Source organism: Budorcas taxicolor, chromosome 2 (assembly GCF_023091745.1).
Source record: "Budorcas taxicolor isolate Tak-1 chromosome 2, Takin1.1, whole genome shotgun sequence".
NCBI lineage: Eukaryota > Metazoa > Chordata > Mammalia > Artiodactyla > Bovidae > Budorcas > Budorcas taxicolor.
The window spans coordinates 21821096-21849090 of NC_068911.1; the positions used below are offsets into that span (position 1 = coordinate 21821096).

The 27995-nt window shown below is 53.7% G+C and overlaps 1 protein-coding gene across 1 annotated transcript; it reads right to left on the minus strand.

Moving 5' to 3' along the window:
* Positions 1-1456: 1456 nt before the first annotated feature.
* Positions 1457-26573, minus strand: SCNN1B (sodium channel epithelial 1 subunit beta). The gene is made up of 12 exons (XM_052635705.1): positions 26260-26573; positions 23004-23280; positions 21724-21914; positions 11413-11516; positions 9024-9187; positions 8630-8737; positions 5083-5200; positions 4314-4389; positions 4167-4224; positions 3685-3746; positions 2557-2632; positions 1457-1837 (listed from the first exon to the last, which is right to left on the minus strand). Exons 1-12 carry the CDS (start codon positions 26568-26570, stop codon positions 1457-1459), a joined length of 1926 nt encoding a protein of 641 aa, XP_052491665.1. The 5' UTR covers positions 26571-26573.
* Positions 26574-27995: the final 1422 nt, after the last annotated feature.

Below are 27995 nucleotides of genomic sequence, written 5' to 3' on the forward strand. Positions count from 1 at the left end.
TCTCTGGTGGTTCATTGTTTAAGAATCTGCTTGTAATGCAGGGACACCAGTGTGATCCCTGGTCCGGGAAGATCCCACACACCACAGGGTAGCTAAGCTAGTGCACCACAACTACACTGCCTGTGCTCTGGAGCCCTTGAGCTGCAACTGCTGAAGCCTGCTCGCCCTAGAGCCCATGCTCCACAGCAAGAGAAGCCACTGCAATGAGAAGCCCATGCACCATAATGAGGAGTAGCCCCTGCTTGCCAAAACTAGAGCAAGCCTGTGTGCACAGCAAAGACCCAGGCAGCCAAAAGTAAGTAAATATTTTTTTTTAAAAGTTCCAATTTTACTTATTTTCTCTGGAGCCCCTAGGAACCATGTCCCCATCACCCTCAGACCATGTGATTCTGCGGAGGGGCCAAGGGGCCTTAGGCATGGGCAGGGTCTGATCAATTCCGGCAGCCTACCAACGGGGCACACTGATTGGTTCAGAGGCAGGCATGTGACTCAGTGACCAATGAGAGTCAGCCTGGGAACTTGCTGAGACAATTGGGAAAGAGAGGCTCTCTCCTAGCTGGGTTTGCTAAGCTGGAGATGTGAGTTTGCAGTTGCAAATGGCCCTTTGCTGCTATAATGTAAGGTGAGCCTGCCTGGGAAGGCAGAGAGAACAGACATCATTTGAGCTGCTGGAGATGCTTGTGCTTAAGCAAGTTTTAAGAATTTATCCCACCTTACCTCCTTCCCTTGCTCTCTTGGTTCTGGAAACCCAAAGAAATAAGTTGGACAACGTTGAAAAAGGCATAAAGCCACTTAAAGCTACTGTTGTGGCTTTCAGGGACAACTTGTCTTTCAGGGTCAAGTTGTCTTTCAGGAACAACTTGAAGGAAACTTAATCACCAGCTTGGGCCTCTCCTTGGCCATGTCTGTGCTCTCAAGTCAGCATTGATGCCCTTCTGCCCCCCAGAGATGTATCAGGGCGCTCTGGATGCTCAGCCGGACAAAGAAGAAAACTAGACTCTATGTTTTCCATTTTTATTTTCCAGAACAAAACATGTGCCACCTGGCAAGACCCTGATGCCTGCTCTCCAGCAACTCTGCCCTCACTCAACCCATTCACTAGGTCAGCCGAGGCAGGAAGGAAAAGAAGGCTCCTCTTGGGGTCAGAGGGCACAGTGTGCCCACCTGCCTTCAACTTTGGGGCAGATGGTGACTGGCGCTGGGAGAGAAGTAGCCTGGCTCCAGGGGACGGTGCTTTGGGTCTCGGACCCCAGGCCAAGGGTCAGGTCAGGTTGGGGGTGTGGGCAGGAACACAGTTCCCGTATCCATACCAGCACCGTGACCCCTTGGAGCCCTCAGCCTGGGGCTGGCCAAGAGCTGCCAGCCTCTCTGTAGAGGGACCTGGACCCTGGCCTTGGGCGATGTCTCAGCTGCTCAGGTCCGAATTCTTGGCCTGCCGGGAGGGGCAGGGCAGGCTCTAGATGGCATCCCCCTCGCTGTCAGACTCAATGACGTCCAGCGGCTGCAGGCGCAGGGAATCATAGTTGGGGGGTGGTGTGCCCGGGATGGGCGGGTTCTGCTCACGGCGGTAGGCCCCCGCGTCAGGGCCGGGCATGGCTGAGTCTGGCTGGAAGCCAAAGTTGGTGTGGGCCTCCACCAGCTCGGCCACAGTGGGCGGTGGGCCATCGTAGCGAGCCTGGGCCCGCTTCTGCCGCACACTCTTGGCGAGGGCCACCAGCTTGATGATGGTGATCCACACAAAGTCGATGATGATCTCCCCGAACTCAATGAGGCAGAGCACCGAGCCCCCCATCCAGAAGCCGAACTGTCCGCCCAGGTTCGACAGCAGCCAGACAATCTGCAGGGAGCAGGGGGTGAGGGTCTGGCCACAGATCTCTGCCCCAACCTCCGGCTTCCTGTGAGGTGAGTTGGTGGCCAGAAGGGGAGAAGAGGTGATCATCTCAGCCCAGGGAAGTAATCGGGGAGTGCCTATGGGACCTTCCTGCTTCCCTGGTGGCTCAGCAGTAAAGAATCTGCCTGCCAGTATTGCGTCCCGGTCCACCGGGTTGCAAAAAAGTTGAACACGACTGAGCAACTAAACAACAAGTAAGCAAGTGTTAATCTCTCAGTCGTGCCCGACTCTTTGTGACCCCATTGACCGCAGCTTGCCACGCTCCTCTGTCCATGGGATTTTCCAAGCAAGAATACTGGAGTGGGTTGCCAGTTCCTTCTCCAGGGGATCTTCCAGACCCAGGGATCAAACCCAGGTCTCTCGCATTGCAGGCAGACGCTTTACCATCTGAGCCACCAGGGAAACCCATAAACAACGAGTTCAGTTCAGTTCAGTTGCTCAGTTGTGTCCGACTCTTCGCGACCCCATGAACCACAGCACGCCAGGCCTCCCTGTCTATCACCAACTCCTGGAGTCCACCCAAACCCATGTCCATTGAGTTGGTGATGCAAACAACAAGGGAACTTCCTAATTCCTCCGCTGGGCTCTGGATCCTCCCCACCCTCAGGCTGCAGGGTGGAGGGGCAGAAGGCAGGGCTGAGGTGTCAGGAGCCCCCCAGACTCACGTTATTGGCTGCTGACTCTTCAATGGTGCGATAGTTGAATTCTTGGAAGTAGATATTGAGCTTGACAATCCCCTTCCTGCAGGAGGCAGCAAAGGGAACTGGTGCCCTCTCCCCAATACACACACACACACACACACACACACACACACACACACACACACAGAGGAAAGGTACCCTCCTCTGGCTCAAGCTTCCCATGTGCCCACTCCCAGGAGTGGAGAGTCCAAACAATAACCAGGAAGGGCCACTCTAGGCCTTGGGGCCACAAAAGGCATCTCTTCCCAGCACCCATTCCATGCACCCCTTTCTGAACCAGTTCTCCAAAGGACCTGGGGGCCAAGACAGTGCTAAGGATCAGCTCTGGGCTCCCCTCACCCACTCCCAGTACAGCAGACTTGACATAGAGTCCTAGGCCTTGGCCCGCTGTCAGGGGACTCAGGGCAGGGAAGTGTGGCCAAGAGGGCTTTCCCCTTACACCTGATGGTCCTCAGAAAGGTTATTCTCTCTCATACCTCCAGCCTTCTGCCGGAACATCAGCGCCTCTTCCTATTTGTCTAAACAGTTACTACTCCTCCTTAGGGGATTAGCTCAAGGGTCACCTCCCTATACAGATCTCCCTTATCTCTCAGGAAGAAGGGGCCTCCTTCTCTGCTGGGCTCTCTGAGAAAGGGTACTGTGCAGACTCCCACCACCAAAGCCCTGTTCATGTATTTCTGTCCTCTAGACTCGAAGTTCTGGATAGAATGGAAGTTCCTGTCTTTCTCGTGCTCCATGCCTGGTTGTGTTGAATGGATGGAAAGATGCATGAATGGATGGAGGTTGGGTGGGTGGATCGATGAGTGGAAGAATGGAAGGATGGATGATGGATATAAGGGTGGACAGGTTCAAGGATGAAAGGACCAGAGGGATGGATGGAAATGAACAGGTTGTCCTTTAGGAAATGGTAGGCTCTGAGCCCCCCTGGCTGGCCTCTCTCTCACTCCCAGTACTTCCTGCTCCAGGCTTGTTTCTGGATCTGACCAGTGTGAGAAGGTGTCTGAGCAGCTGCCCTGTGTCCAAGCCCCTCCTGCAAGGCTCTGGTTTCTCCTCTTTCCTGCCCTCCCTGGCCAGTCCAGACTCTGAGCTCACCTGCTCAAGGTGATATTGCTGCTTTGGTCCCGCTCCTGAGACAAGACGTGGAAAATCCAGTCCTGGAACCCAAAAAGGCAGCTGAGAACAACGGTGCCTGCAGCATCCCCTCCCAGGCATGGGCCCTGCTACCCGTGGGAGGCAGACCACAGCCCTGGGGACTGTGTGTGCACACAGGGAGAAAGGGGAAAGGCACTGGGTCTCCAGGCTCTTCCCCATAGGCCCGGCCTCCCTGCTTCAGTTCTTTCCCACCGCAGGCCCTTGCACTTGCTGTTCCCTCCGCCCAGGTCCTCCCCAGACCTGCGCAAAGGACGGTCTGTCCCATTCACTGCCGTGTCCCCCGCACAGTCCTTGGGGGACACGGGTGGAAGGAGGCAGGGCGGGAGTGGAGGAGAGGTTCCCAACAGCCTGCAGACCGCCGGCCACATCTGCCTCCCATCCGAAGCTGGGCGGCCAGGAGCTTGGCCGCCCCCCTGACTCACCTCGGAGGCCTCGGAAGGCCAGACAGCCATGGAGATGGTCATCTTGTACTGAGTGTCACTGGAAGAGAGACGGCAGCCCATCGTCACTGTGCCCGCCCGCCGCACCCCCCACACCCGCCCCCGCCCATCCCGTCTCGGTGGACTCACTTGCAGGACTCCTTACAGGCGTAGATGCAGGTCTCCCTCTGTGCCATGCTGATGCGCAGGGCCGAGTAGCAATGGGCTGGGTGGGACGGGTCGGGGGGGAGAGATTTTGAGCCAGGTTTTCTGCTTTGAGCCCCTGGCCACCCTCTGATCTCCTGGCCCTGAGTCACCCAAGGCCTGTGGTTAAGTTGAGTGGGGAGCGTTGTCTCGATCCAAACTCCTCTTGTCACAGAAAATCACCCACCCTAGGTGCCCCCTCTCCAGCCATTTGGCCCCAGCCTGGCCAGAGGGACCCCCTCCCCAGCACTCCAGCCCCAGCCCAGGAGGATCAGAGCAGCTTTCCCTCCACCTGTCACCCTTGAGCCTGGCGGGGGCGGGCTAGGGCCAGCAGGTCACGTGGGGAGGGATGGGTATTGGAAGGGATAAAGTTCTCCCCTCCTGTCCATACATGTTGTTAGTTTTAAGAGGTAGTAGGACTCCCTCTGCCACTGACAACATCCATTGGTGTTTGGATGACATTGGCCCTGTGTGAGCCAGTAGGGGCTCCCCTTCTGGTGACTTCAGATCTCAAGGACAAACTCTCTCCCGAATGTACACGTTTCATGCCTACACTTGAAGGCATCGGGGAGCTGTGGGTGGGGAGAACCAGGGCGAGAGGGGCCGTGGACGGTGAGGACTCATGGAGCCCCCCAGCCCCACTTGCAGTCACAGCCTTTTGTGGGCAGAGGCCCAATGGGCTGGGGGGCCAGTCCCCGGGGGGCTCCCCGCTCACCCCAGTCTGGGAACTCCTGGTTGTTGCAGTATTTCCTCTCGTTGGGCAGCGGGTACAGGTAGTGGCCACAACCACATTCCCGAATCATGTGCTCCTGGAAGCAGGAACGAATGCAGGCCTGGGGGGTGGGAAGGGGCAGAGAGGGGGCAGAAGTGAAGGCGATGTCCCCACCTCTGCCCAGGGGGACAGGGCCCAGGGGGACGGGGCCCAGGGGGACAGGGCCCAGAGGGAAGGGGCCCAAGGAGCTGGATGCCCAGGCCGGGAGGGTGGGAAGGGGCAGAGAGGGGGCAGACGTGAAGGCGACGTCCCCACCTCCACCCAGGGGGACGGGGCCCAGGGGGCTGGATGCCCAGGCCGGGAGGGTGGGAAGCGGCAGAGAGGGGGCAGACGTGAAGGCGACGTCCCCACCTCCACCCAGCGGGACGGGGCCCAGGGGGACAGGGCCCAGGGGGCTGGATGCCCAGGCCGGGGGGGTGGGAAGGGGCAGAGAGGGGGCAGAAGTGAAGGCAATGCCCCCACCTCCACCCAGGGGGATGGGGCCCAGGGGCTGGGGCCCAGGGGGACGGGGCCCAGGGGACTGGATGCCCAGGCCGAGGGGGTGGGAAGGGGCAGAGAGGGGGCAGAAGTGAAGGCGACGTCCCCACCTCCGCCCAGGGGGACAGGGCCCAGGGGGAAGGGGCCCAGGGGGACAGGGCCCAGGGGGACGGGGCCCAGGGGGCTGGATGCCCAGGCTGGGGAGAGGGTAGGAAGGGGCAGAGAGAGGGCAGACGTGAAGGCGACGTCCCCACCTCCACCCAGGGGGACGGGGCCCAGGGGGCTGGATGCCCAGGCCTTGAGGGTGGGAAGGGGCAGAGAGGGGGCAGAAGTGAAGGCGATGTCCCCACCTCCGCCCAGGGGAACGGGGCCCAGGGGGCTGGATGCCCAGGCCGGGGGCTGGGGGAGCCGAGTAGGCGCCCCTCCCATGGAGAAGGGTGGTGAGGTGACTAAGCTTCCTCCCCGCTGCCCCCCGAGGTGGGAAGTGGCTGTCCTTCCTTGCCTCTGTCCCCACAGAAGGACTCAAGCCAGAACCCGGCTCTCTGAGACTAGCCCCACAGATGACACACAGAGAGGAGGCTTGTTCCAGCCCTAAAGCTATCTCTCAGGGACTTCCCTCAATGGTTAGGACTCCATGATTTCACAGCAGGGGGCGTGGGTTTGATCCCTGGTCAGGGAACTAAGATCCCAAATGTGTCCACCGTCTCCCCTCGACAACAAAAAATGGCTAACTCTTAAGAAAACTCTTGTTACAAGGCTGCCAGCAGCCTTCCAAGCCATTTACATGGAAGGACCCAGAAGAGAAAGCAAGCAAGCTCGCTCTATGCTCCTTCATCTTGGAGGGAAACCCTCAAGGAAGGTGAGAAGGGTGATCCGAGTCCTCAGTGCAAAGGAGAGGAAGTGACCTTCTTTGGAATGTCCCCTGGTGGAGGGTGAGGGAAGCGGGGGAGTGGACCAGTCCCCTCTAGGCTGGATGAGATGAATCTATAATTTCTGGGTTTTCAGGTCAGACCTGGTTTCAGTCCACTCAGAAGCGAGCTACGTGTTCCAGGGCCAGCCCTCTCCTCCGAGCCTCAGTTTATTCCTGTTGCTCCGCTAAGGCGGGGAGGTCAGCATGCCGCTGGGCACTTGGAGAATGGAAGCAGCCGCTCAGCACGGCTCTCCTGCCCGGCTTCCCAAGCCCACCTCTGGAGGGCTTCCTGCTCCCACCCCTGCCAAGGAGCTCGCACCCTCTCCCGGGCTCTCCTGCCTGCTGCTTTCCAGGCCACTGCATCCGCCGCTCCGTTCTCCCCTGCAAACCTGCAGGTTCCTCGTGGGAGGAAGTAGGGGTGGGCAGGGGGGTGGGTGGCAGAAGAAATGGCACAGCCAGGAGGAGGGGGTCTGGGGTGAGATCGGGGGCAGTGGGTCAGCAGGGAGCTCTGGGCCAAGTGTCCGACATTCACCCAGACCTCACTGTCTTACCTGGAAGGTAGGGGCCCTCTCCAGGGTGAGCTAGGGCAGGCCCAGGGCTGGCAGGCAGAGCGCCTGACCAGGGCCTGGGTCTTTGCCAAGGTCTCTGTCCAGACTGGTGATGGCACTGGACAAAACGAGATCTGAGGTTTCTCTGGAATGGGGTTGCCAGGGCTGGGGCCTGATGCCTTTGTGGCCTCCTTCTCTGTGTTCCCACCAGCCCCCACACCCCCGGCTGCCTTGTCTGTCCATCTGTCCCTCCAGAGGCTTGAAGACTCCTCAAGCTCTCCATCGCAGGCAGAAGCCCCCCAAGACAGGAGGGTCAGAGTGAGCGGTGCCTGGGGTCAGCTGGATAGAGTGGGCAGCGGGGATGGTGGATTCCCGTGACTAAGACGAAAGGGAAAACCACACCCTGCTTGGGGCTCTCAGACATGGAGCCAGGCACTGGGCTGCCCCCCAGCCATCCTGTGTCCTCATCCACCAAGGCAGACTGGACTGGGAGAGAAAAGTGTCACTGTGAGCAGTCACTTTGGTCACCTTTGCAAAAAGTCAGTCTGTCCTCTCCTCTGGGGCCAGGTCTGAGGCCAGGCCTTGTGGGCTGACCTTGGAGATCAGGATAAGAGGTAAGTAAGCCCCAGCTGCAGCAGAGGGGATTAAGGCCAGATACAAAGAGGGACTTAGGAACACTGATGAGGCATTTGGACTAGGGTCTATAAACCCCAATTTCCTCATTCTTAATAATAGCGTCTACATCTTGGTATTGTTATGAGGATTAAATTATTTTTATATATATATAATGTATATATAGGATATACATATGTAAAAAAAATATATATGTAAAGCACATGGAACAGTGATAGCACATGATAACCCTGCTATTATTAGTATATTATAATAATAATGGTATAGTATAATAAATGCTGCTGCTGCTGCTAAGTCACTTCAATTGTGTCTGACTCTGTGTGCAATCCCAGAGATGGCAGCCCACCAGGCTTCCCCATCCCTGGGATTCTCCAGGCAAGAACACTAGAGTGGGTTGCCATTGCCTTCTCCAATGCAGGAAAGTGAAAAGTGAAAGGGAAGTCGCTCAGTCGTGTCTGACTCTTCGCGATCCCATGGACTGCAGCCTACCAGGCTCCTCCGTCCAGGGGATTTTCCAGGCAAGAGTACTGGAGTGGGGTGTCACTGCCTTCTCCAAGTATAATAAATAGCATATACAATAAATGCTGTTAATACCATATTAATATATACTAACAATAATTAATGATTATTATTAGAATATTATTGCTTCATATGGGTACTGAAAGGATCAAATGATGGTTTAATCCATGTAAATCCTTAGTACACACAAGAGTTCCTTTTGGGAAACCCCAGAGCAAGACCCCCAAGGCCACACCTGCCAAGCAAGGACAAGAAGTGGCCAGCCCCAGGCCCTGGTGGCAACCAGGACTAGACTGGCTCCCTAGCCTCCAGGGAACCCTGTGGTCCCAAAGACCCAGCAGAGCCAGCCTTGCTGGGACCAGCTTTCCCAGACACCTCAGGCCTCAGGCCACCGCTGTCCCACCTGGATGGAGTAGGTCGTGTTGTAGCTGCTGTAGAGGTTTTGGATGGGGACGTCAGAGCCGTTCTTGGTGCACTGGCTGTAGGGCTCGCCCTTGCGCTGCAGCTTGTCCTGTGTGAGAGGTTGTTTGTGGGGACCCCTGATCACCCCTAGGAACCCTCCTCTGTTCCTCCCTCCCATCCAGCAAGCGGGCCTAGGGGATGCTCAGAGGGGCTGGAGGGCTGACACCCCAGCAGAGGCCAGGGGTGCGGGGCACTCATCTTCCCCCAAGCGTGGGGCCCACTGGGGTTCCAGGCAGAAGCTGAGGAGGTGGGGAGGTCCAGGGCTTGGGGAGGCATGGAGCTCCTCCTCTCAGGCCCCGGGAGGTGGGCGCTGGGCAGACAGCCTGCAGGCATACCACGAGCACCCCGATGGATGTCTCCATCCCCGCCATGGCGTAGATGCCCTCTTCCTTGATGAAGGGGTATGACCTCTGCTCATGAAGCATCAGCCGGGCACCGGCCGTAGATGTGAGGAAGGGGACATAGTCTTCCTGGCCCATGTCCAGGATCAGTTTTAGGCCTGAGGGGAAGATGGGGCAGAGGGCAGCCTGAGCTGGCTCCCCAAGGCTGAGGGCAGACCCACCACCCACTGGTCCCAGCCCCCACTAGCCAAGGGAAGGCCAGGGTCTACGCAGGAAGCTGGCTCCACTTTACAAAAACCCGGACTTCTTGCCTTCTCTGAGGCCCACTTCCTAGTCTGAGCCAGCACGGTCTCCACTCTGGGCTCCGCCTGCCCCATCTCTACTCCATGGCCTCTTCCACAGGGCAGGTAGATCTAAGGCTGCAGCCCAAGCGGCCTTGCCTCTCGTCTCCAGGATCCTCATTCTCTCTGCTCATCCCCTCAGCTGCCATGCTCCTTCTTACTGGAGCCTTACTGCTGGGCCTTCATCAGGCTGTCTTCTCTTTGGAATGCTGTCTCCAGCCTCACCTTGCACCTAGAAACTCCTGCTCTTCCTTCAGGCCTCAGTCCAAGTATCACTTCCTCCAGAAGCCTTCCCTGACTATCTAGACTGGGTCTCGGGATCTCTGTCATATTCTCTCCTTGTCCTGGAACTCGCCTTCCAAGTACCTGTCTCATTTTTGAAATTTTTCTTTTATTATCTGTCTTCCTTCCCCACTCCACTGTTCTCTTCTTGAAGGTGGAGACCAGACCCAATATTTTATGAATCATGGCAGGGGGTGCTTCCCAGGTGGTGCCAGTGGTAAAGAACACGTCTGCCAATGCAGGAGATGCAAGAGATGTGGGTTTGATCCCTGTGTTGGGAAGACCCCCAGGGGAAGGAAATGGCAACCCACTCCAGTATTCTTACCTGGAAATTTCCATGGACAGGGGACCCTGGCAAGCTACTGTCCATGGGGTCACAAAGAATTGGACACAACTGAGACAAGCAAGAAGAAAGGACTGGGCAGGACAAGAAGCCTAGCATTTATTGAGCATTTGCTGCATACTGAGTGCTGGGCTCAGGGCTTTATTTACATGATCTCAATGAGGCTTATAAGAGGCATATGAGATAGGTACAATTATTGTCCCCATTTTACAGATGAGGAAACTGAGCCCAAAAGAGAGTAAGGGACCTTGTCATAGGTCACTCAGTGAGGAAGTGGAAGTAGCCTTGATCTTAATCATCAGTCATCACTAGAGAGTGAGCTAGCTGGCATCTTTGTGATACCCAGTGTCCTCAGGGGCTCAGGGGTGGGTGAAGTGTTGGCAGCCCACCACACCCCTCTAGACCAGCAGCTCTGACAGTTGCTGAATGACACCTACCTTTGGATGCCTGGGGAGCTCAGAACCTAAGGGTGGGGAGGAAGGATTTGCTCCCCAAGGCCTGGCGCACATGCTGAGTCCACCAGCTGCTTCCAAGATGAGCAGCTTCTGCCATCCACCGCTTTCCTCTTCCTCACTTCTGTTTACTACTTCACCTTTTCTCTGTCTCTCACGAACTGCACAGAAATGAGGCTGACAGTAAGGGCTCTGCCCCAGGCTAACTATGTGATCATGGGAAAGTCACTTAAAACATCTCAGAACATCTGCATTTAGTGAGAGTTTGCTGCCGGCCAGGCTCAGGGGCAAGGCCACTTGCTCTGTGCTCCGAGGTCTACCTGCTTTAGGCCAGGATGATGCGATGGGGTCTGCACCATACGCTCTGCTCTGTGCAATATGGGGAAACGAGAGCTTCAAGAAGTTAAGTCTCGGTTCAGCATCACCCGGGGGTAAATGGTAGGGCTGGGATTCCCCCTGGTCACAGAAGCCTGTGCTCTCAGCCACTGCTTCCTCGCTTTGCTCATCAGCAGAAGGGGTGCACCAGTCACTCAGTACCCAGGGATTTTTGCGCACTGGGTTGGGGGACGGCTGAGAAGGCACCTGGCCCTGCCCTGGGGTACCCTGTAGACGCTGCTCCTCTGCATGCCGGCCCCTGGCTAAACTCGGTCCTGTCCCTCAACAGCTGATGGTGTGTGTGCTTGGTGATCACTCAATCATGTCTGACTCTTTGCGACCCCATAGACTGTAGCCCACCAGGCTCCTCTGTCCATGGGATCCTCCAGGCAAAATAGTAGAGTGAGTTGCCATTTCCTACTCCAGGGGATCCTCCCAACCCAAGGATTGAACCCACAAGCCTCCTACATCTCCTGCACTGGACAGGTGGATTCTTTACCACTGCGCCACCTGGCTGGTGGCAATTTGGTCTTTCATCCTCACATGATAGGATTTAAAACCTCATGGCTCTGGCTCCAGGACAGACTTACCAAACTCACTTCCAGGGTTGGCTGAAGGGAGGGCCTTCTCTGTCATGCCCCAGTTGAAGATGTAACAGTTGCCATAATCAGGGTGGAAGATGGGTGTGAAGTTCCTGAAAAAAATACCATCAGCTGGAGGCCAGGGCCCATCCCCATCCCAACTGATGTCACCCCAACTGCCACCCCCGGGTGTGTGGCAGCGGGGAGCTGGTAGATTACTGCTCAGAGAGGCTCAGGAACGGAGAGGTGAGCGATAGGTCATTCTGTCCATTCCCCTGTATCTATGCACCCACCAGAGAGGAGATTCCCAGACTCTTTTGGGAAAGAGGGGGTTCTCTGGGGGTAGGAGGCAGGCTCTCTGGCTTAGTCATGAAGTATGAAAAAGAAGTTGCTTTTTGTTTGTTTGTTTCTTTTTTTTTTTTTTGAGGTTAATTTGTGCTTTTATCTGCCAGTGTAATTTAACTACAGTGGCCTGTGAACTTTTTTGATCTAAAAATATATTTTACATCACAATCCAACAAACATATACATGTACATAAGATGTATACATAGATAAAAGTGAAACAAAAGTTTTGTCGAAACATCTGCCCTGAGGGTTATTTATTTATTTTTTGAGACCGGAAAAAGAAAGCTTCTTTGATGTTTTCAGCTGCCTCATCTACAGGGTCTTGTAAGCCATGGGGTCATTTAAACGGTGACCCCCGAAAAGAGATGTCCACATCCTAACCCCAGGGACCTGTGAATGTGACCTTAATTGGAGAAGGGATCTTCGCAGGCACAGTTAAGGATTTTGAGGTGAGATTAACTGGTTTTATCACGTGGGCCCTAAATCTACCCACAAGTGTCCTTAAAGAGTCAGCAGAGGAGTCACAGAGAAGGTCACATGAAGACAGAGGCTGAGACTGAAAGGTACAAAGACGGAAGTCAAGGAATGCTGGAGCGCACCGCCCCCCCCACCGCCATACCGCCACGCCGCCCCCCAGCCCCCCACCCCCCCCCCCCCGACATGCTAGAAGCGGCAAGAAAGGCTTGTCCCCTGGAGACTTGGGAGGGAGCCTGGTTCTGCTAACACCTTGCTCTCTGACTTCAAGCTTCCTCTGTGAAAGCATACACTTTTGTTGCTTTAAACCATCCAGTTTGTGGTCATTCGTTGCAGCAGGCACAAGAAACTAATACAGATAACGTGAGTGAGTGGGCAGCTCCAGGCAACGTTTGCTCCAAGGAGCTGGCCGAATCCGGACGGGTGGGCTTGTCTGGGAGCCCTGGGAACTCAGGCAAGGAGGGAAGAAGATGGAGATGGGGGGTTAGAGGGGGATGGGAATCAGGACGGGGTGCAAGCAGAGGTCAGGAAAGAGAGAACTTCACAGTGAGGCGTGAGCCTATCTAGGGTCCTGTTTTACATCAGGGGAATGTTTCCAAGGAACTATTCGATAACTGAACAATAGCACAAAACATTATTATAAAGATACGGAAAAGTGACAGCATAATATCAGTTTCAAATAATTTGGTTCAGTTTTTTCCTATATGGAACTTTTCAAACATAAAAAGTTGAGAGAACAAAGCCCACCACCAGCTTCAACAATCCCCTAGTCATCTGTTTCATCTCTCCCTACCCCTATTGAAGGTAATCTCAGATATTATAATTTTATTTGTAAACATTTCTATATGTCTATAAGTAAGAATGCTTTGTGTGTGTGTGTGTGTGCAGGCCTTTCTACTTATGCATAGGCTCTCTAGTTGAGATCTTAGTTCCCCTCTAGAGAACCCATACCCCCTGCATTGGAAGATGGATGCTTAACCACTGGACCTCCAGGGGAGTCCCCGTAAGAACTGCTAAAACACCACTACTACCAGGTTAAACATAACTGATAAAAATTCCTTAATATTATTATACATTCAATTTATATTGTCTCATAGAGGTCAATTTTGGTTTTACAACTTATTGGTTTAAATTAGAATCCAAATGACATTGACATGTGATTGGTTGATATACCTTTTAAATCTCCTTTAATCTATGGCTTCCTTCAACTGACTTTTTGGGTTGTAAAATAGCTGTTAGGTTCTGGTTTCATCAAGCTAGTAACTGAACAGAGAGTGATACAATTAGAGGGTCATCATTTTGTTCCCTGATTTTGGGGGTTTTGGGCAACATGCACCGGTGGTGACCGATGCTGTGTGTCCCGATGGAAGGGCACAGGCTGCCCAGGAAGTGGCCTTGCCAAAAACAAAACAACCACAACACCCAGCTCTTAACAGGATCGAACACCTCTAGCTACCATTTACAGCAAATACTGGAGACAGAGGAACAAGTTCAAAGATACCACAAAAAGTCAATCTGCAAAATCCAGACTCCAAAAAATAAATAACCCAGTGTTTTCAACAAATAAATTATGAGACAGGGAAAGGGAGGTAACCTTCAGATTGAAAGCAACTTCAAAGACTTGGTTCTATTCCCAACCTGTGGACTTTAATTGGATCCTCATTCAAACAAGCAAACCCAAAGTCTGACACTGACGGGACTGAACACCACTGGATAGATGAAGTAATGAGCAATCACCCATCGTTTCTTTTTTAAGGTGGCGAAACGGTATTGTGCCTCTGCCAAAAGTCTTTCTCTTTGAAGTTACATTCTACACACCATGTAGATGAAAAGGATATGATATCTTGGATTTGCTTTAACCACAGGATGAGAATCACACTTATTGGATCTGGGTGGTGGGTCCACGTGAGTTCCTCACATCCTGTCCTATGTGTATGTTCTCAAGTCCCCATGTGTGCCAGGTCACTTCAGTTGTGTTCAACTCTGTGCTGCCCCATGGACTGCAGCCTGCCAGCCTCCTCTGTCCTTGGAATTGTCCAGGCAAGAATACTGGAGCGGGTTGCCATTCCCTTCTCCAGGGGATCTTCCCAACCCAGGGACTGGGATGGAACCCACGCCCCTTAAGTCTCCTGCATTGGCAGGTGGGTTCTTTACCAGTAGCACCACCTGGGAAGCCCAATTTCAAGTCTGCATAGAAAATAGCATTTAAGGGGACTTCCCTCGTGGTCCAGTGATTAAGACTCCACACTCCCAATGCAGGGAGCCTGGGTTCAAACCCTGGTCAAGGACCTAGATCTCACATGATGCAACTAAGAGTTTGCATGCCACAATGAAGAGACCCGGCATGCCGAGACTAAGGATCCCACATGCAGCACCAAAGATCTAAGATCCTGAGTGCCACAAACTAAGACCCATGGAGCTAAATATATATATATATACATTTTAAATGGAACTAGCATTTAAAATGTCTTCGGATGTTTTTACGTGGTTTTCTGTTGTTTTATTAAAAACAGGAGGGAATGGGGCTTGGTGCATCAGATATTACAGAAACATACCTGAAATGCTACACTTTCTAAGCTTTCTGTTCCACAGCATTTACTGAGCAAATTTCCTCAGACCATGCTGAAGATTTCTGCGTATGTTCTTTCGTTTAATTCTTGCAATAACTCCCTGAGGTCAGCAGGTATTTGTCCCCATGTTCGGATTAGGAAGCCATTTCCTGTCTCTTTGGTCTCACCCTCTGCGCCAGCCAAATCAGGTGGGTCCAGGGCAGGTGGTGAAACCTGATCCAGGAGCTGACTGTGCCTGACATGCACGTGAGAGGCTTCCTCAGCCTCTGAGCTGAGGTGTCCTCCACCGTGAAAGACAATCTGCATTTCCCATCCAACACTTACTGAGTCACGCACTGGGCTCGGGACACGGAGGCCAGCAAGACAGTCCTGCGCTTGAAGCTCATGGCGTGGGAGAGACCACAGACTGGGGTCGTGGCAATTCTCTTTCCTGCCCGCCTCCTCCACCTCTAAGGTGCCCACCCTGGTCCAGGGCCGCCAGCGCCCCCCATCCCGATTCCTGCAGGAGCCTCTGCCTCCACTCTTGCTGCGTTACAATCTTCCTCCTGCACAGTGGTCAGGGCAACTGTTTAAACTGTGAATCACAGGCTTCCCTGTGGTTCAGTGGCCAGGACTCTGCCTTCCGATGGAAGGGGTGTGGGCTCTATCCCTGGTTGAAGAGCTGAGATCCCACATAGCTTGCAGCCAAAAAAGCAATACTGTAACAAATTCAATAAAAACTTAAAAAATAGTCCACATCCAAAAAAAAAAAAAAAAAATTGTGAATCAGCCCGTAGCACGCCCCTCTTAGAACCTTCCAGAAGCTCCTTGCTGCTCTCAGAATAAAATGCAAATGCCCCACTTGGCTTCCTCCCCCTTGTTCATTATACTCCAGAGACACTCCATGTCGTCTTCAAATTCAAGGCCCACTGCTCCTTGTGCCTGGAATATTCTCTGAGCAGATCTTCAAGTGTCTGGTTTCTTCTCCTCCTTCAGGTTTCATCTGCTCAGAGATGTCCCCTGACCTCCCTATGCAAAGTCACCTCCCAGTCACTTGACCATTTCCACCTGCTTATTTCCCTGGTGGCTCAGTGGTAAAGAATCCACCTGCCAATGCAGGAGATGTGGGTTGGGAAGATCCCCTGGAGAAGGAAATGGCAACCCACTCCAGCATTCTTGCCTGGGAAATCCCATGGACAGAGGAGCCTGGCAGGCTACAGTCCATGGGGTCGCAAAGAGTTGGACACAACTTAGCAACTCAACAACAACAACAACATTCCCATGCTGGCATGCATCAGAAGCTGAACTCATCTTCTTGACTTAATTGCTTATCAGTGGCCTCTTGCCTTAGAAAATAATCCCAGGGAGGACAGCTGTCTGTCTGGAGGGAGAAAGATCCTAAAAGCTAAGAGCTCAGGCTTGGGAACCAGCCTGCCTGAATTTGACTTCTGGCTCTGCCAGTTACTCACTGGTGAGCTTGGGGGAAGTCACTTCACTTCCCTGTGCCTTGTTTCTCCCGCCCTAACACCAGGGCAACAACAGCACCCACCCAAAAGGACTAAGGTGGGGGCTGGAAGCTGAGCACACTGAATTGCTGGACAAATTCACCCCCGATCCTCAGAGCCTGGCAATCGGTAGAGAGACACTCAGTAAATATTTGTTGGATAAATTATAATACATGATAAGAGTAGCAGCAGAGATAAGCCTGGAAGAGTGGATGTGGGGGTGGGGAGTGGGTTGGGGGAGGGTTCCTGGAGGAAATGAGGTCTGAGCTGAGACTTGAAGGATGAGTAAGAGGTAGCCGAGCTTTGCAGGTGCAGGGTGGACGAAGGGCACCCCAGGCTGGGGGTGGGAGTGAGGGTGGGGAGGACACTGAAGGCCTAGAGGGAAGAAACCGCTCTGGGCGGGCACCGTGGAGTCTCTCTCCCAGGGGGGATCAGGGCTGCGGCCACAAGGGAGGAAATGAGTGGGGAAAACCAGTTGCAGCTGGGCGCTGGCTCTGGAAGGAGAGACCCCGCCCCTGGGACACGGGCACGCGATGTTCCCAAGGAGCTGCCTCGGACACCTACCGCCCAGGAGCGGGAGGTGGCTCTGGGCGCGGCCAGATCCCCTCCTGTCCCAGGTTGCACTCTGAGGCTTGCCAACTATTTGCTTGTTGATTAATGTTCTTTACCTGGAGAGGCTGCTCCCAGCACTGGCTGACTCTGGCTCCAGCTAAGCGTTTCCCTCCCCAAACCTTCCCTGGAACAGAGGCAAGGCATAAAGACAGAGACCAGCCAGCTTCCCGCAAAGACTGGGAGATGGAGCACCCTAGTTGGGGGCTGTACAACGACAGTGGCACTGGGTAGCAGGGTTTGGGGAAGGGAGAAACTGGAGGACCAACCCTTGAAGCAGCAACGACACACGTGCCTGAAAAAGTGAACGTGAAAGTCACTCAGTAGTGTCCAACTCTTTGCGACCCCATGGACTGTATAGGCCAGAATACTGAAGTGGGTAGCTTATCCCTTCTCCAGGGGATCTTCCTGACCCAGGGATCAAAATGAGGTCTCCCTCATTGCGGGCAGATTCTTTACCAGCTGAGCCACCAGGGTAGCCCAAGAATACTGGAGTGGGTAACCAATCCATTCTCCAGGGGATCTTCCTGACCCAGGAATCGAACCAGGGTCTCCTGCACTGCAGGCGGGTTCTTTACCAATTGAGCTATGAGGGAAGCCATATGTGCCTAGAGCTTGGTTTCTAAATCCCATTCTCCAATAAAAGGACTGGAGCTTCTCAGAGAAATGGCTGATTCTAGGACTGGGGCATCTTTTAGTGCCAGAAAGTAAGGAAATACTAAAACAACAAATAAATGGATGAGGACACGTCGAAGGGACACAGGAGCCAACTGAAGGAGTTCTCAGTGGCCAACACTGGAACATTTTGAGTAATAAAATAAATAGTGTGGTATTGGATTACAACCCAAATATACAAGAGTCCATACTAGTATAAATAAATGATTGAATAAATAAACAAAAGGAGAAGACATTCTGTACAGAAGAATTCCGAATAGTGTCTGCTCCCCTCTCCAGGAGAAGTGGAGTTTAATCTCTCTCCCCGTGCTGCTTCCCCGACCCCACCCCGCAGAGTACAGGCTGAACTTAGAGCTCATGATACAGAGCACGGCCGGAGAAGCTGAACACACCCCACCTTAACCGAGGGAGGAGGGTCAACATCACGGGTGGTACTGAGTGGCTAACACGTACCCCCTGATAGGATGTGACAAGGAAGCCCTCCACCTCTGTGGTCTTCTTCCTCCAAACCCATCTTATCTGTATAAACCCAGATCAACGGCTTGCTATAAAACACCTGACCAGCACCCCGAAACGGTCACGGTCATCCAGAAGAAGGAAGTCTGAGAAAGTGTCACAGTCGGAGGGGACAAAGGAGAATAACAACCGACAGCAATGTGGTCTCTTGGATGGAAGCCTGAGCAGGAAAAGATCATCAGGAAAAACCGACAAATCCGAATAAAGTGTTGGGTTTGTTTATAAGTGATGTGGCCATGTTGGCTTCTTACTTTTGATAGATTACGTGGTGACTTAACATGTTATGGATAGGGGAAGCTGGGGGAGGAGTACCAGGGAACTCTGTGCACTCCTGAAACTCTTCTATAAATCCAAAACTACTCCACAATAAAAAGTTAATCTTTAAATTGCTCCTATAATTCTTAGCACTTGCTTAGCACTGTTCTAAGCACTTCATCTGTGTAAACTCACTTAACCCCCATGATAGCCTTATGAGGTCATTTCACTATCCCTATTTTCCAGATGAGAAAACTGAGACCCAGAGAAGCTAGGCAGTATGCCCCCAAACAGAAAAGTTGAAAGTATTAGTCACTCAGTCCTGTCCGACTCTGCAACCCCATGGATGGTATGTAGCCCATCAGGCTCCTCTGTCCATGAGATTCTCCAGGCAAAAATACTGGAGTGGGTAGCCATTCCATTCTCCAGGGGATTATCCCAACCCAGGGATCGAACCCGGGTCTCCTGCATTGCAGGTGAGTTCTTTACCATCTGAGCCACCAGGAAAGCCCAGCTGGTATTCAAATCCAGGTGGTTTGGTGTCAGGGTCTAAACGTGGCTCATACTTTCCTAGAACTCCAGTGGCTGCACCTTCAGCATTTGCTAACACGAGGCAGAGAGGATGGAGACCAGGACAGAGTAAGGGAGTCAAAGTGTCTGGGGCCCAACACTGGGAGGGCAGAGAGAGGCACGTGTCCTCTGGTGCTGAGTCGGGGGCTAATTCAGGAAGATGGGCAACCAGTAGGCTGTGGGACCGAGAAGCAGCATGGAGGCGGGTGGACCAGGGTCTCCGTGCCAAGGAACCGCCGAGGGCTGAAGAAACAGGCTTGGGAAGGGTAGGCGGGGAAGGAAAACGATCTCGATTTCTGATGAGCGATGAAGTGACGCCAGGTGGGCGTGGCTCAGACTGCCACCTCGGCTACTCACCAGGTGTGTGACCTCAGAGCTGTTGCTTAACCTCTCTGAGCAGGGCTGTATCACATAAAACAAGGGCTTGTTGCCAGAGTTAGACTGACTGATTTTATACATGTAAAGTGCTAAGAATAGTGCCTAGACATAAGAAGGGTGCAATAAGTGTTAGCATCATTACTGAAGAATGAGTTCCTTGTGAAATGTGGGTTTAATGAGAGTAATACTGAGCTCATCGCTACTGTCAGCCTGTCACGCACATTAACTTATTTAATATTCCAAAGAACCCAGGAGAGTAGGCATGGGCTTCCCAGGGGTGTCAGTGGTAAAGAACCTGCCTGCCAGTGTAGGAGACACAAGAGACATGGGTTCGATCCCTGGGTCGGGAGGATCCCCTGGAGGAGGAAATGGCACCCACTCCAGTATTCTTTCCTGGGAAATCCCAAGGACAGAGGAGCCTGGCGGGCTACAGTCCATGGGGTCACAGAGTCAGACATGACTGGGCACGCACATGCACGCAGCGTAGGCACTGTTGTTGCCTATTTTATGCGGGAGGAAAATGGAGGCATATCAAGGTTAAGACACTTGCTTGAAGCCACACAGTTGGAAAGACAGAGCAAGGATTTGAACCCAGTGGTCTAACTGCAGAGTCCAGCCTTGACCGCCTCACCAGATTTATTCCCCAGTCACAGCCACACCACAAAGTTATGCGGCCAACACCGGGTGCTGCCTGCCCATCAGCCATCTTCTAGTCACCTGACCCAAACAGGGCTGGCTTTGGAGGGCGCCATCTTGGCAACACGCACGCCATCCCCAGGCTGCCTCGGGCCCTGGATCAGGCCAGGAAGTCGCTCAGGGCTCTGTTTGGGGACCGCGCTGTGTGCAGAACACACATCTTTGAGCCCTGGGATCCCACTAAGGGTTGCTCACACAAAGCGCCAGGAATCGGGCAGGAGGTCCCAGTGGATCCTAACAGATCCCACTTTTTCAACTCACTTGCACTGCAGGGCATATTCTGACTGAGCAGACAAGCCATATGTTTTAAATTACCATATTACACCTCTCTCTTTTAGCTGTGAGGGTAAAGATGAACTTGTAGGCACAGACCTCGTTTACTGGGTACCCACAACCTTAAGGCAGGCTGCCAGGAGTGGTGGGGCAGGTAGGCTCTGAAGCAAGTCCCCCCAGAGAGAGGGGTTGGAACCCAGCCTGCAACCAGCCAGCAAGGACGTGTGCCATCGGTGGGGGGCTGGCACGCAGCTCTTCCACCTGTAGCTCCCTCCTTCTCAGATTCTCACAAAGGGCCAGGTGGGCAGCTCTGCCCGCTCAGGGGGCCTTGACTCCTTGACACGACCTACACCTGCCCTGAGCCTGTGCTTTCCGGGGGACAGAATCAGCAGATTCTCGACAGAGGTTCCTGAGGATTCATGAGCTGACTGATGCGGGCTGAGGCCACAGTCCCTGGGAGTTTGAAACTGGTATCCTGTCACTCATCCAAAGCGGCAAGACTTGGCAAAAAGTCCCTTTCTCCAGAGACCTGAAGTGTAGGAAATCTGAAGCCCCAGGCCAGGAGGACACTAGTGCCTCGGGGAAATGGGACCGGCCAAAGCCCGGGGCCAGACTCGGGGGGGCGGCCGCTACACCAGGAGGCCTGCCACGAGGCCCGGAGGGGCCACTGGGGCCTCAGCAGCTCACCTGCCTGTGCCCAGCCTCCCTTCCCGAGTGACTCGCCCGTCGAGTCTGTCTGACAGCTGGGGACAGAGCTGGGCTCTCAGACCCAGGGTCTGGATGGTCAGAAGCTGGAGGTGGCAGTGCGGGGAAGGAGGTGGAGATCTGTGGACCACGTGTAAGAGGACCCAGGCTTTCGGAGTTAACGCTGCCCTCATCCTGCCATTTTCTCAACCCTGGGGTTGTTTGGGAAAATGGTGTTTATGCCAAAGGCTTCTAGGGCTCTGTTCTAAGTGCTGACCTGAGCTGATTCATTTACTCTACATGAGACACAGATATGGTTATTGTCCCATCTTAGGGATGAGAAAACTGAGGGCAGTAGATGCTGGGCATTGGAGGATAACAGCTCATGGCTGCTCCTTCTCCCGCCTCCTTGCCTGGGAAGTTAGGAGACCCCCAGCCCATGTTCCTGGGGGTGGCACACATGCAGTGAGGGACTGATGGGGCCATGTGCAAGGGGCCAGACCCCCACTTAAGGGAGGACGGCTCTGTGGTTCAGTTTACAGGGATGACGCCTGGGTTAGACGCTACCTGAGGCCACATCCTCCCTTAGCGCCGTCCTCTTTCCCTACAGACTTTCCCTAAAGCGATGCCCTCGGGACGTGATGGGGCTGTCAACGCATCCTCTTCTCAGATTCCCTCTAAGAAGCCGAAGACAGCAGGGTACAGACAACTGGGGTGCATGCTGAGTGGCCGAGCTGGGGTGTGGACCCAGGATTGGGACCCCGGCCTCGGGAGGCCCACTGGCTCTCACCTGTAGTTGCAGGGCTCTGCCCCGAAAAGGCAGGCCAGGATCAGCTGCTCGGCGGGGTAGCCCATGGCCACCAGCTCCTGGTTTGGAACCTGTGCGAAGATGTTGGTGGCCTGCAGGGTGTACCACTCCGTCACGGCCTGGGTGGCGCTGCTGAAGTTCCGGAAGGTGCATGTGGTTCCATTGTGGCTGCACTGCAGTGGGGGGCGGGGGGGGGGGTGGTGCAGCAAGAGGAGTTCCTGTGGGTGGGGGCTGCTGGAGGGCCCCCCACCCTGAAAGTCAGGGCAGCGAGGGTGCTGCTAGCTACCCTTCCTTGGGTGGCACCTTGGTGCTGGGGTGGCCAGCGGCTGGGCTGGTGGGCAGTGTGTTGGCACTCACAGTCACAAGGCTTGGGTTGTCCACTCACATACACAAAGCACCAGCCACCCTCATATAACATTGCCTCAGGCCTGAGCCAACTCACTTGCACACACATCCACACAGTCACGTCCACACAGACATCTTTCTAACACCTGCAGTCACATGATGTCCTGGCGTCACAACCACATACACACGTGTCCACATGCCTAGAGTCACACAAGTGGCCCCACACTCATGCTCACATGGACACGTGAGCAGCAGACACATTTGACCCTCCGCTCCCCCAACTCCACTCCCAGCCCCCTCCCAGACATCCAGAGGCAGCCCCCTGGAGGCCGGGTGGACCATGAAGGACTCGAGACTTCAGGTTCTGACCCTCTCTCTGATGGGGGAAGATATTGACCACATATGGGGTATGGGAGACAGTGGGGAGTGTATAGCCCCAGCCTGGGTCCCCAACCAGGGCGAATCATCAGAATCACCAGGAAGCCCATTAACAAGACAGATTCGTGAGTCTGGGCCCAGAACTGCCCTTTCAGATTCTCCAAGAGCTGGGCCCAGGGCTCTGTGTAGTTGCAGAGCCCCCAGGGATCCTGGGCACAGACGGGGAACCTTCTTCCCACCTGCAGGCTTGCAGGCAGCCCAGCAGTCCAGTTTTGCTTTGGCAATGACTACAGCACAGCTGTGGTTTTCTACCTGCCCAATATTTATGCCCCTGTCTTCTGATAACAAGACTTAATTCCTTCTTCAGGAGGCCACCCACCCCTTCCCCTTCACTCAGTCCACGTAGTCTGATAGACGCTGACTTCACCCTCAGCTCTCCCCTAGCCAAGACCCAGATTAGTTATGGAAAGAGACTCCCATCGGACTCGCTGGAGAGGGCCCACTGTTTGAGCTGTGCCCGGGGAAGGGGACCCACTTACTAGTCTAATGGCAACTTTGCACCTGTGGGCACTGCAGGGCCTTCCTGGTGCTGGGCTGCTGCTTGCTGAGCCATTGAAGTTGTCCTCAAACAGGTCCAGAACCACTGGGTGGTGGGGGTTCTGCTCGTTGATAAAGACCAGGGGCGTGTGGTGCCAGATAGACAGGTTCAGGGCCCTGGTGGCATTGACCTGGCTGAGCTCAGGACCCAGGATCCTCCCCAGGACTGCCTCCATCAGTGCGTCCAGGTCCTTCAGCAAATGCTGGACTTTGGAGTACCTAGGTGGCGGAGAGGGCCAGTCAGAGGGGCAAGGAGGGCAGCTGCAGAGCAGAGCGGCCGTAGTCCAGTCCCCTCCTACTCCAGCGTGGCTGCCGCCACGTGTGGAAGGCTGCTCCTCCCCACACCCAGCACCCACCTCGCGACCCACCCACCCATGCATCCATGCCTCCTTCCACCACCTGCTCACTCATTCTTCACCCAGTATTTGGTGAGTATCTACCATGTGCCAAGTACACAGAGGCTATTATAGCAAACAAGACAGAAACAAGACAAGATGAAATTCTCATGCTACTGAGACAGAATCCTCTGGTTATTGATCCCTCACCATGAGTCAGGTGCTAGGTGTTCCCTGCATCTTCTTTGAGTTAATTTATAAATAAAATTCTACAATGACCCCCCACATGTGGATAAAGAAACTCTGGGAGTTGCTGTGATTTCCTGAGCTCACCCCACTGAAGAAGGTGCAGAGCTGAGAACCTGGGTTTGGTGGGCCCCAGTTGGTATCTGTGGGTGCACAGGGTTTGGACTTCTTCCTAGGAGGGGTATAATATTGGAAGAGGGGCAGGTCTGTGACCTTAAAGTCCTAAATCTCCAGCAGCAATTTGGGGCATAGGAGCCAGTTTCAGCAGGGAGAAGACTGTGGGGTTGGGATCCAGGATCTTCTCAGTCCTGGAGGTTCCCATACTGGAAATGGTGACCAGTCAGTCCGGCAGAAATGTGTCCACCCCTTTCCACCAGGCCCTAGGTTGGGGGGCTCCAAGCCCTGCCCCCCTGTCACTACAGAGCCCAATTTATCCAAGACCCTTCCCAGAGTGTGGTCTGCAGGGTGGTGTGTGTCAGCTCTGGCTGGAGGACTTCCTGTAGGAGAGGACACTAAACCCTGGATATAGGCCCAAGTGCTAGTATGCAGGTAGCCAGCGGCCAGAGCTAACATCAGTCACAGATGCTGACACCACCTGTCCCCTGATCACCAAACCAGCCACCTCTGTGCGCACAGGGAGGGGAGGACTGGGAATGTGCTGGGCTGTGGGGTGGGGGCTGCTATTATAGCCTGGATGTCTACAGCTGCTGTCAAGCTTGGTAAGATCTGGGTTTGAATTCCAGCATGCCACTTAATGGGCTTCCCTGGTAGCTCAGCTGGTAAAGAATCTGCCTGCAAAGCAGGAGACCCTGGTTTGATTCCTGGGTCAGCAAGATCCCCTGCAGAAGGCATAGGCTATGCACACTCCAGTATTCTTAGGCTTCCTTGGTGGCTTAGATGTTAAAGAATCTGCCTGCAATGCGGGACACCTGGGTTTGATCCATGGGTTAGGAAGATTCCCTGGAGAAGGACTGGCAACCCACTCCAGTATTCTTGCCTGGAGAATCCCCGTGGACAGGGGAGCCTGGTGGGCTACAGTCCATGGGGTTGCAGAGTCGGACACGACTGAGTGACTAAATGCAGCACAGCATGCCACTTAATATCTGTGTGACCGTGGGTAGGGTAACCTCTCTGAGGCTCTCTTCTCTCATCTGTGAAATAGTTGGGGGTTAAAACATTTACCCTAGAGGATTTTTGGAGGATTCAATAGGGTGATGCTTGTAAGCAGGGTCTGTTATTATAACTATTAAGAGTTTTCTTGAGTAGCTTCAAAGACCCACCCAAGCAAGGAAGAACAGCCCTATGACCAGAATGAGGTGACTTTCTGATAACTGGAAATGTAACCAGGAAGTATGATTTCCTTCCAGGACCTCCTTTTGGACAAGAATGTTTCCTGTGACTCAGACAGGCTGGCTCATTTTTCAGCCCCTTGAATGCACCAGGCTGTGTCTCACCCCAGGACCTTTGCACGTCCTATGTCCTCCACTTGGCGCACTCTCTTCATTCCACCTAGCTAACGTCTACTCATTTCCTGGGGCATTTTTATGTGACCCCCTGCCTTTCGTCAACCGACTAGGCTGGGTCTCCTTGGGTGTCTCCTTCCTAGGCCTTGCCATCCAGTGGTTAAACAGTGGCAGCTCTGGAGTCAGATAAGACCTAGATTCGAATCCCACAGTTGCCCACTGTGTGTCTCTGGGCAAGTTCCCTCGCCACTCTGAATCTCCATTTCCTCACCTGTGCACTGGGGCTACTAGAGTAGTGCCCCCCCACCACCACCCCAGAGTGGTTGTGTGGACTAGAATGACACGAATTATCCAAAGAACACTCAACATATTGCCTGGCATTTAGGCAATATTATGAAATGCACTCAATGCAGTTGCCATAGATGGCTGGAAGATTTCCTGTAGGAGAGGGCACTAAACCCTGGATACAGGTCCAGTTTAATCCTCACGATGAGAATGATTTCAATATTTATGGAAGAGAAGATGAATGTCTGTTTTCTCTGGGAGGCTGTGATGAGGACAGGGGGAACTTTGTTTAAGTTACAGATGTATTTCTGGTGCCCCGTAACAGTGCCTGGCAATAGCAGTGTGTTAGTTGCTCAGTTGTGTTATTCTTTATGACCCTATGGACCGTAGCCTGCCAGGCTTCTCTGTCCATGGAATTCTCCAGGCAAGAATACTGGAGTGGGTAAGCCATTCCCTTCTCCAGGAGTTCTTCCCGACCAAGGAATCAAACCTGCATTGCAGGTGGATTCTTTACCAGCTGGGCCACAAGGGCAGCCCCAGTAGTAGGTGGCAATAGTAGGTGCTCAATAAATACACATGGAATCAATAAATAGGCTCAGTGTGACTGAGCCTGGCGTGCTGCAATTCATGGGGTCGCAAAGAGTCGGACACGCCTGAGCGACTGAACTGAACTGAGTGTGACTGAAGGGACTACCAGGTATTTTTGGAGGTTCTGTTTAAGCTGAGGAGGTTTATGAATTTTGAATCTTACTTGCTGCAGAGGCAAAGAGACAGAGAGAGAGAAAGAAAAAGGAGGAGATGGGAAAGAAGGATGGAAAATGAAGGGAAGCAGCCCTGCTGAGACCAGCCGTGCTCCAGGGACCACCTACTGGAAGGGGCTGGCGTTGCAGATGGTGACAGCGGGGAAGTCCATGGTCTTGAAGCCGATGGAGAGGGAGACGCTGACCTCCCAGTTCAGGTAGGTCTTGATGAACAGGCCCCACTGCCAGCAGACGAGGGAGGTGAAGAGCAAGGTGAGCACGAACCACATGGCCTTCTTCTTGGGCCCCTCGCAGATGATGCGCTTGGGGCCATGGGTGTTGGTGTTGTCACAGTACCACACCAGCAGCTCCTTGTATGTGTAGCCGGGGCCCTTCTGCAGCCGATGCAGGCCCTTGAGCAGGTACTTCTTCAAGTGCATCGTGGCTCCTGCAGAGACAGCCGCGAGAGCCACATCAGATACCACGCCAGCCTCAAGTCCCAGGATCTCCCAGCTGTGACCAGAGCATGGGCACTGGAGACAGGCAGGCTGGCCCTCTCTCCATTCCTCCCCACCTCCCTCCCTTCCATCTTGCCATTTATCATCCAGCCAGCTGGGTGCTAAGTCACTAAAGTCATGTCTGATTTGGTGTGACCCTATGGATTGTAGCCTACCAGGCTCTTCTGTCCATGGGATTCTCCAGGCAAGAATACTGGAGTGGGTTGCCATGGCCTCCTCTAGGGGATTTCCCCGACCCAGGGATCCAACCTCAATCTCTTACAACTCCTGCATTGGTAGGTGAGTTTTTTTTACCACTAGTGACCACCCCAAAACCTTTATTAAGTGCCTACTGTATGCCAGGCACTTAATTAGCCCCTCTGAACTCAGTGATGCACAAAATGGACATGGTTTCTTCCCTCTGGGAATTTCCAGCTTAGTGGACAAGTTGCTTAAACTCTCAACTTCTTAGGTTCTCTGTGTGCAAAACAGGGACAACTGTACCTAGTTTTTACACAATTGTGAGAGGGTGAAATTGACTGATGCCTAAAAGGTGCTAAACACAGTGCCCAGCACAGACTAAGTGTTGGCTGCCTTTACAGCAGCTGTTAGTGCTGAGACAGACATCGATCATATAACCCATCAGAATGAGTAGTTAGGAAATGTGACAGGAAGGATGAGGACCCTGAGCGCCCAGAGGCAGGAGACAGTGGTGGTTAAGAACGAGGACTCTGGAGCAAAATGCCTGGCTTTGAATCTTGGCTCTGCTACTTTCTAGCTGGGTGACTTTGAGCAAATCACTTTCTCAGTGGCTCAGTTTCTTCGTCTTATAAGATGGAGATAATAACGGTCCCCACCTCACAAGGTTGCTGTGAAGACTGAAATGAATGAAAATACAGAGTGTCGATTAAGGCCTGGCACCTAAGCGTCAGCTACCATTGTTACAAATAAATATCACTCCTCCTAAATCTGGGAGTGAGTTCTTGGAGGAGTTGAAGGGGAGGGCAGGAGAGGAGTGGTGATGGGCAGCGGGCAAGGCCTTGTGGGCCAGGCTTAGGATCAGGGTTTTAGCAGCGGTGAGACGCTGTCAACTCTGCAGTGTGAAAAGATCACCCAGCTGCTTGGTGGAGATGGACCGGAGTCGGTGAGGGTGGTCCAGGAGCCCTGGGAGCTAGCTGAGGTTCATCCAGCAATGGGAAACCTTCCGAGACTATTTCCCACCTGCGTGAGCAGACAGGGCTCTTGGGATATTAACCAACAAACTTGTCAAAGAGCCTGGCAGATGATGGTGTCTCAGGAAATACCTGCTCCCTCCTTCCTTCTCCCCAGATACAGAGCTGGAACCTGCTGCAGGAGTACCCCAGCCCC

Bases quoted from the DNA above. Each gene is read 5' to 3' on its own strand.
- SCNN1B (XM_052635705.1), bottom strand. From the start codon at position 26,570: ATGCACTTGAAGAAGTACCTGCTCAAGGGCCTGCATCGGCTGCAGAAG. The intron at 4,225-4,313 runs GTGAGTCCACCG...TCTCTCTTCCAG, and splicing joins GCCTGTAAGGAGTCCTGCAA to TGACACTCAGTACAAGATGA. The intron at 1,838-2,556 runs GTGAGTCTGGGG...TGCTCCCTGCAG, and splicing joins AAGAGTCAGCAGCCAATAAC to ATTGTCTGGCTGCTGTCGAA.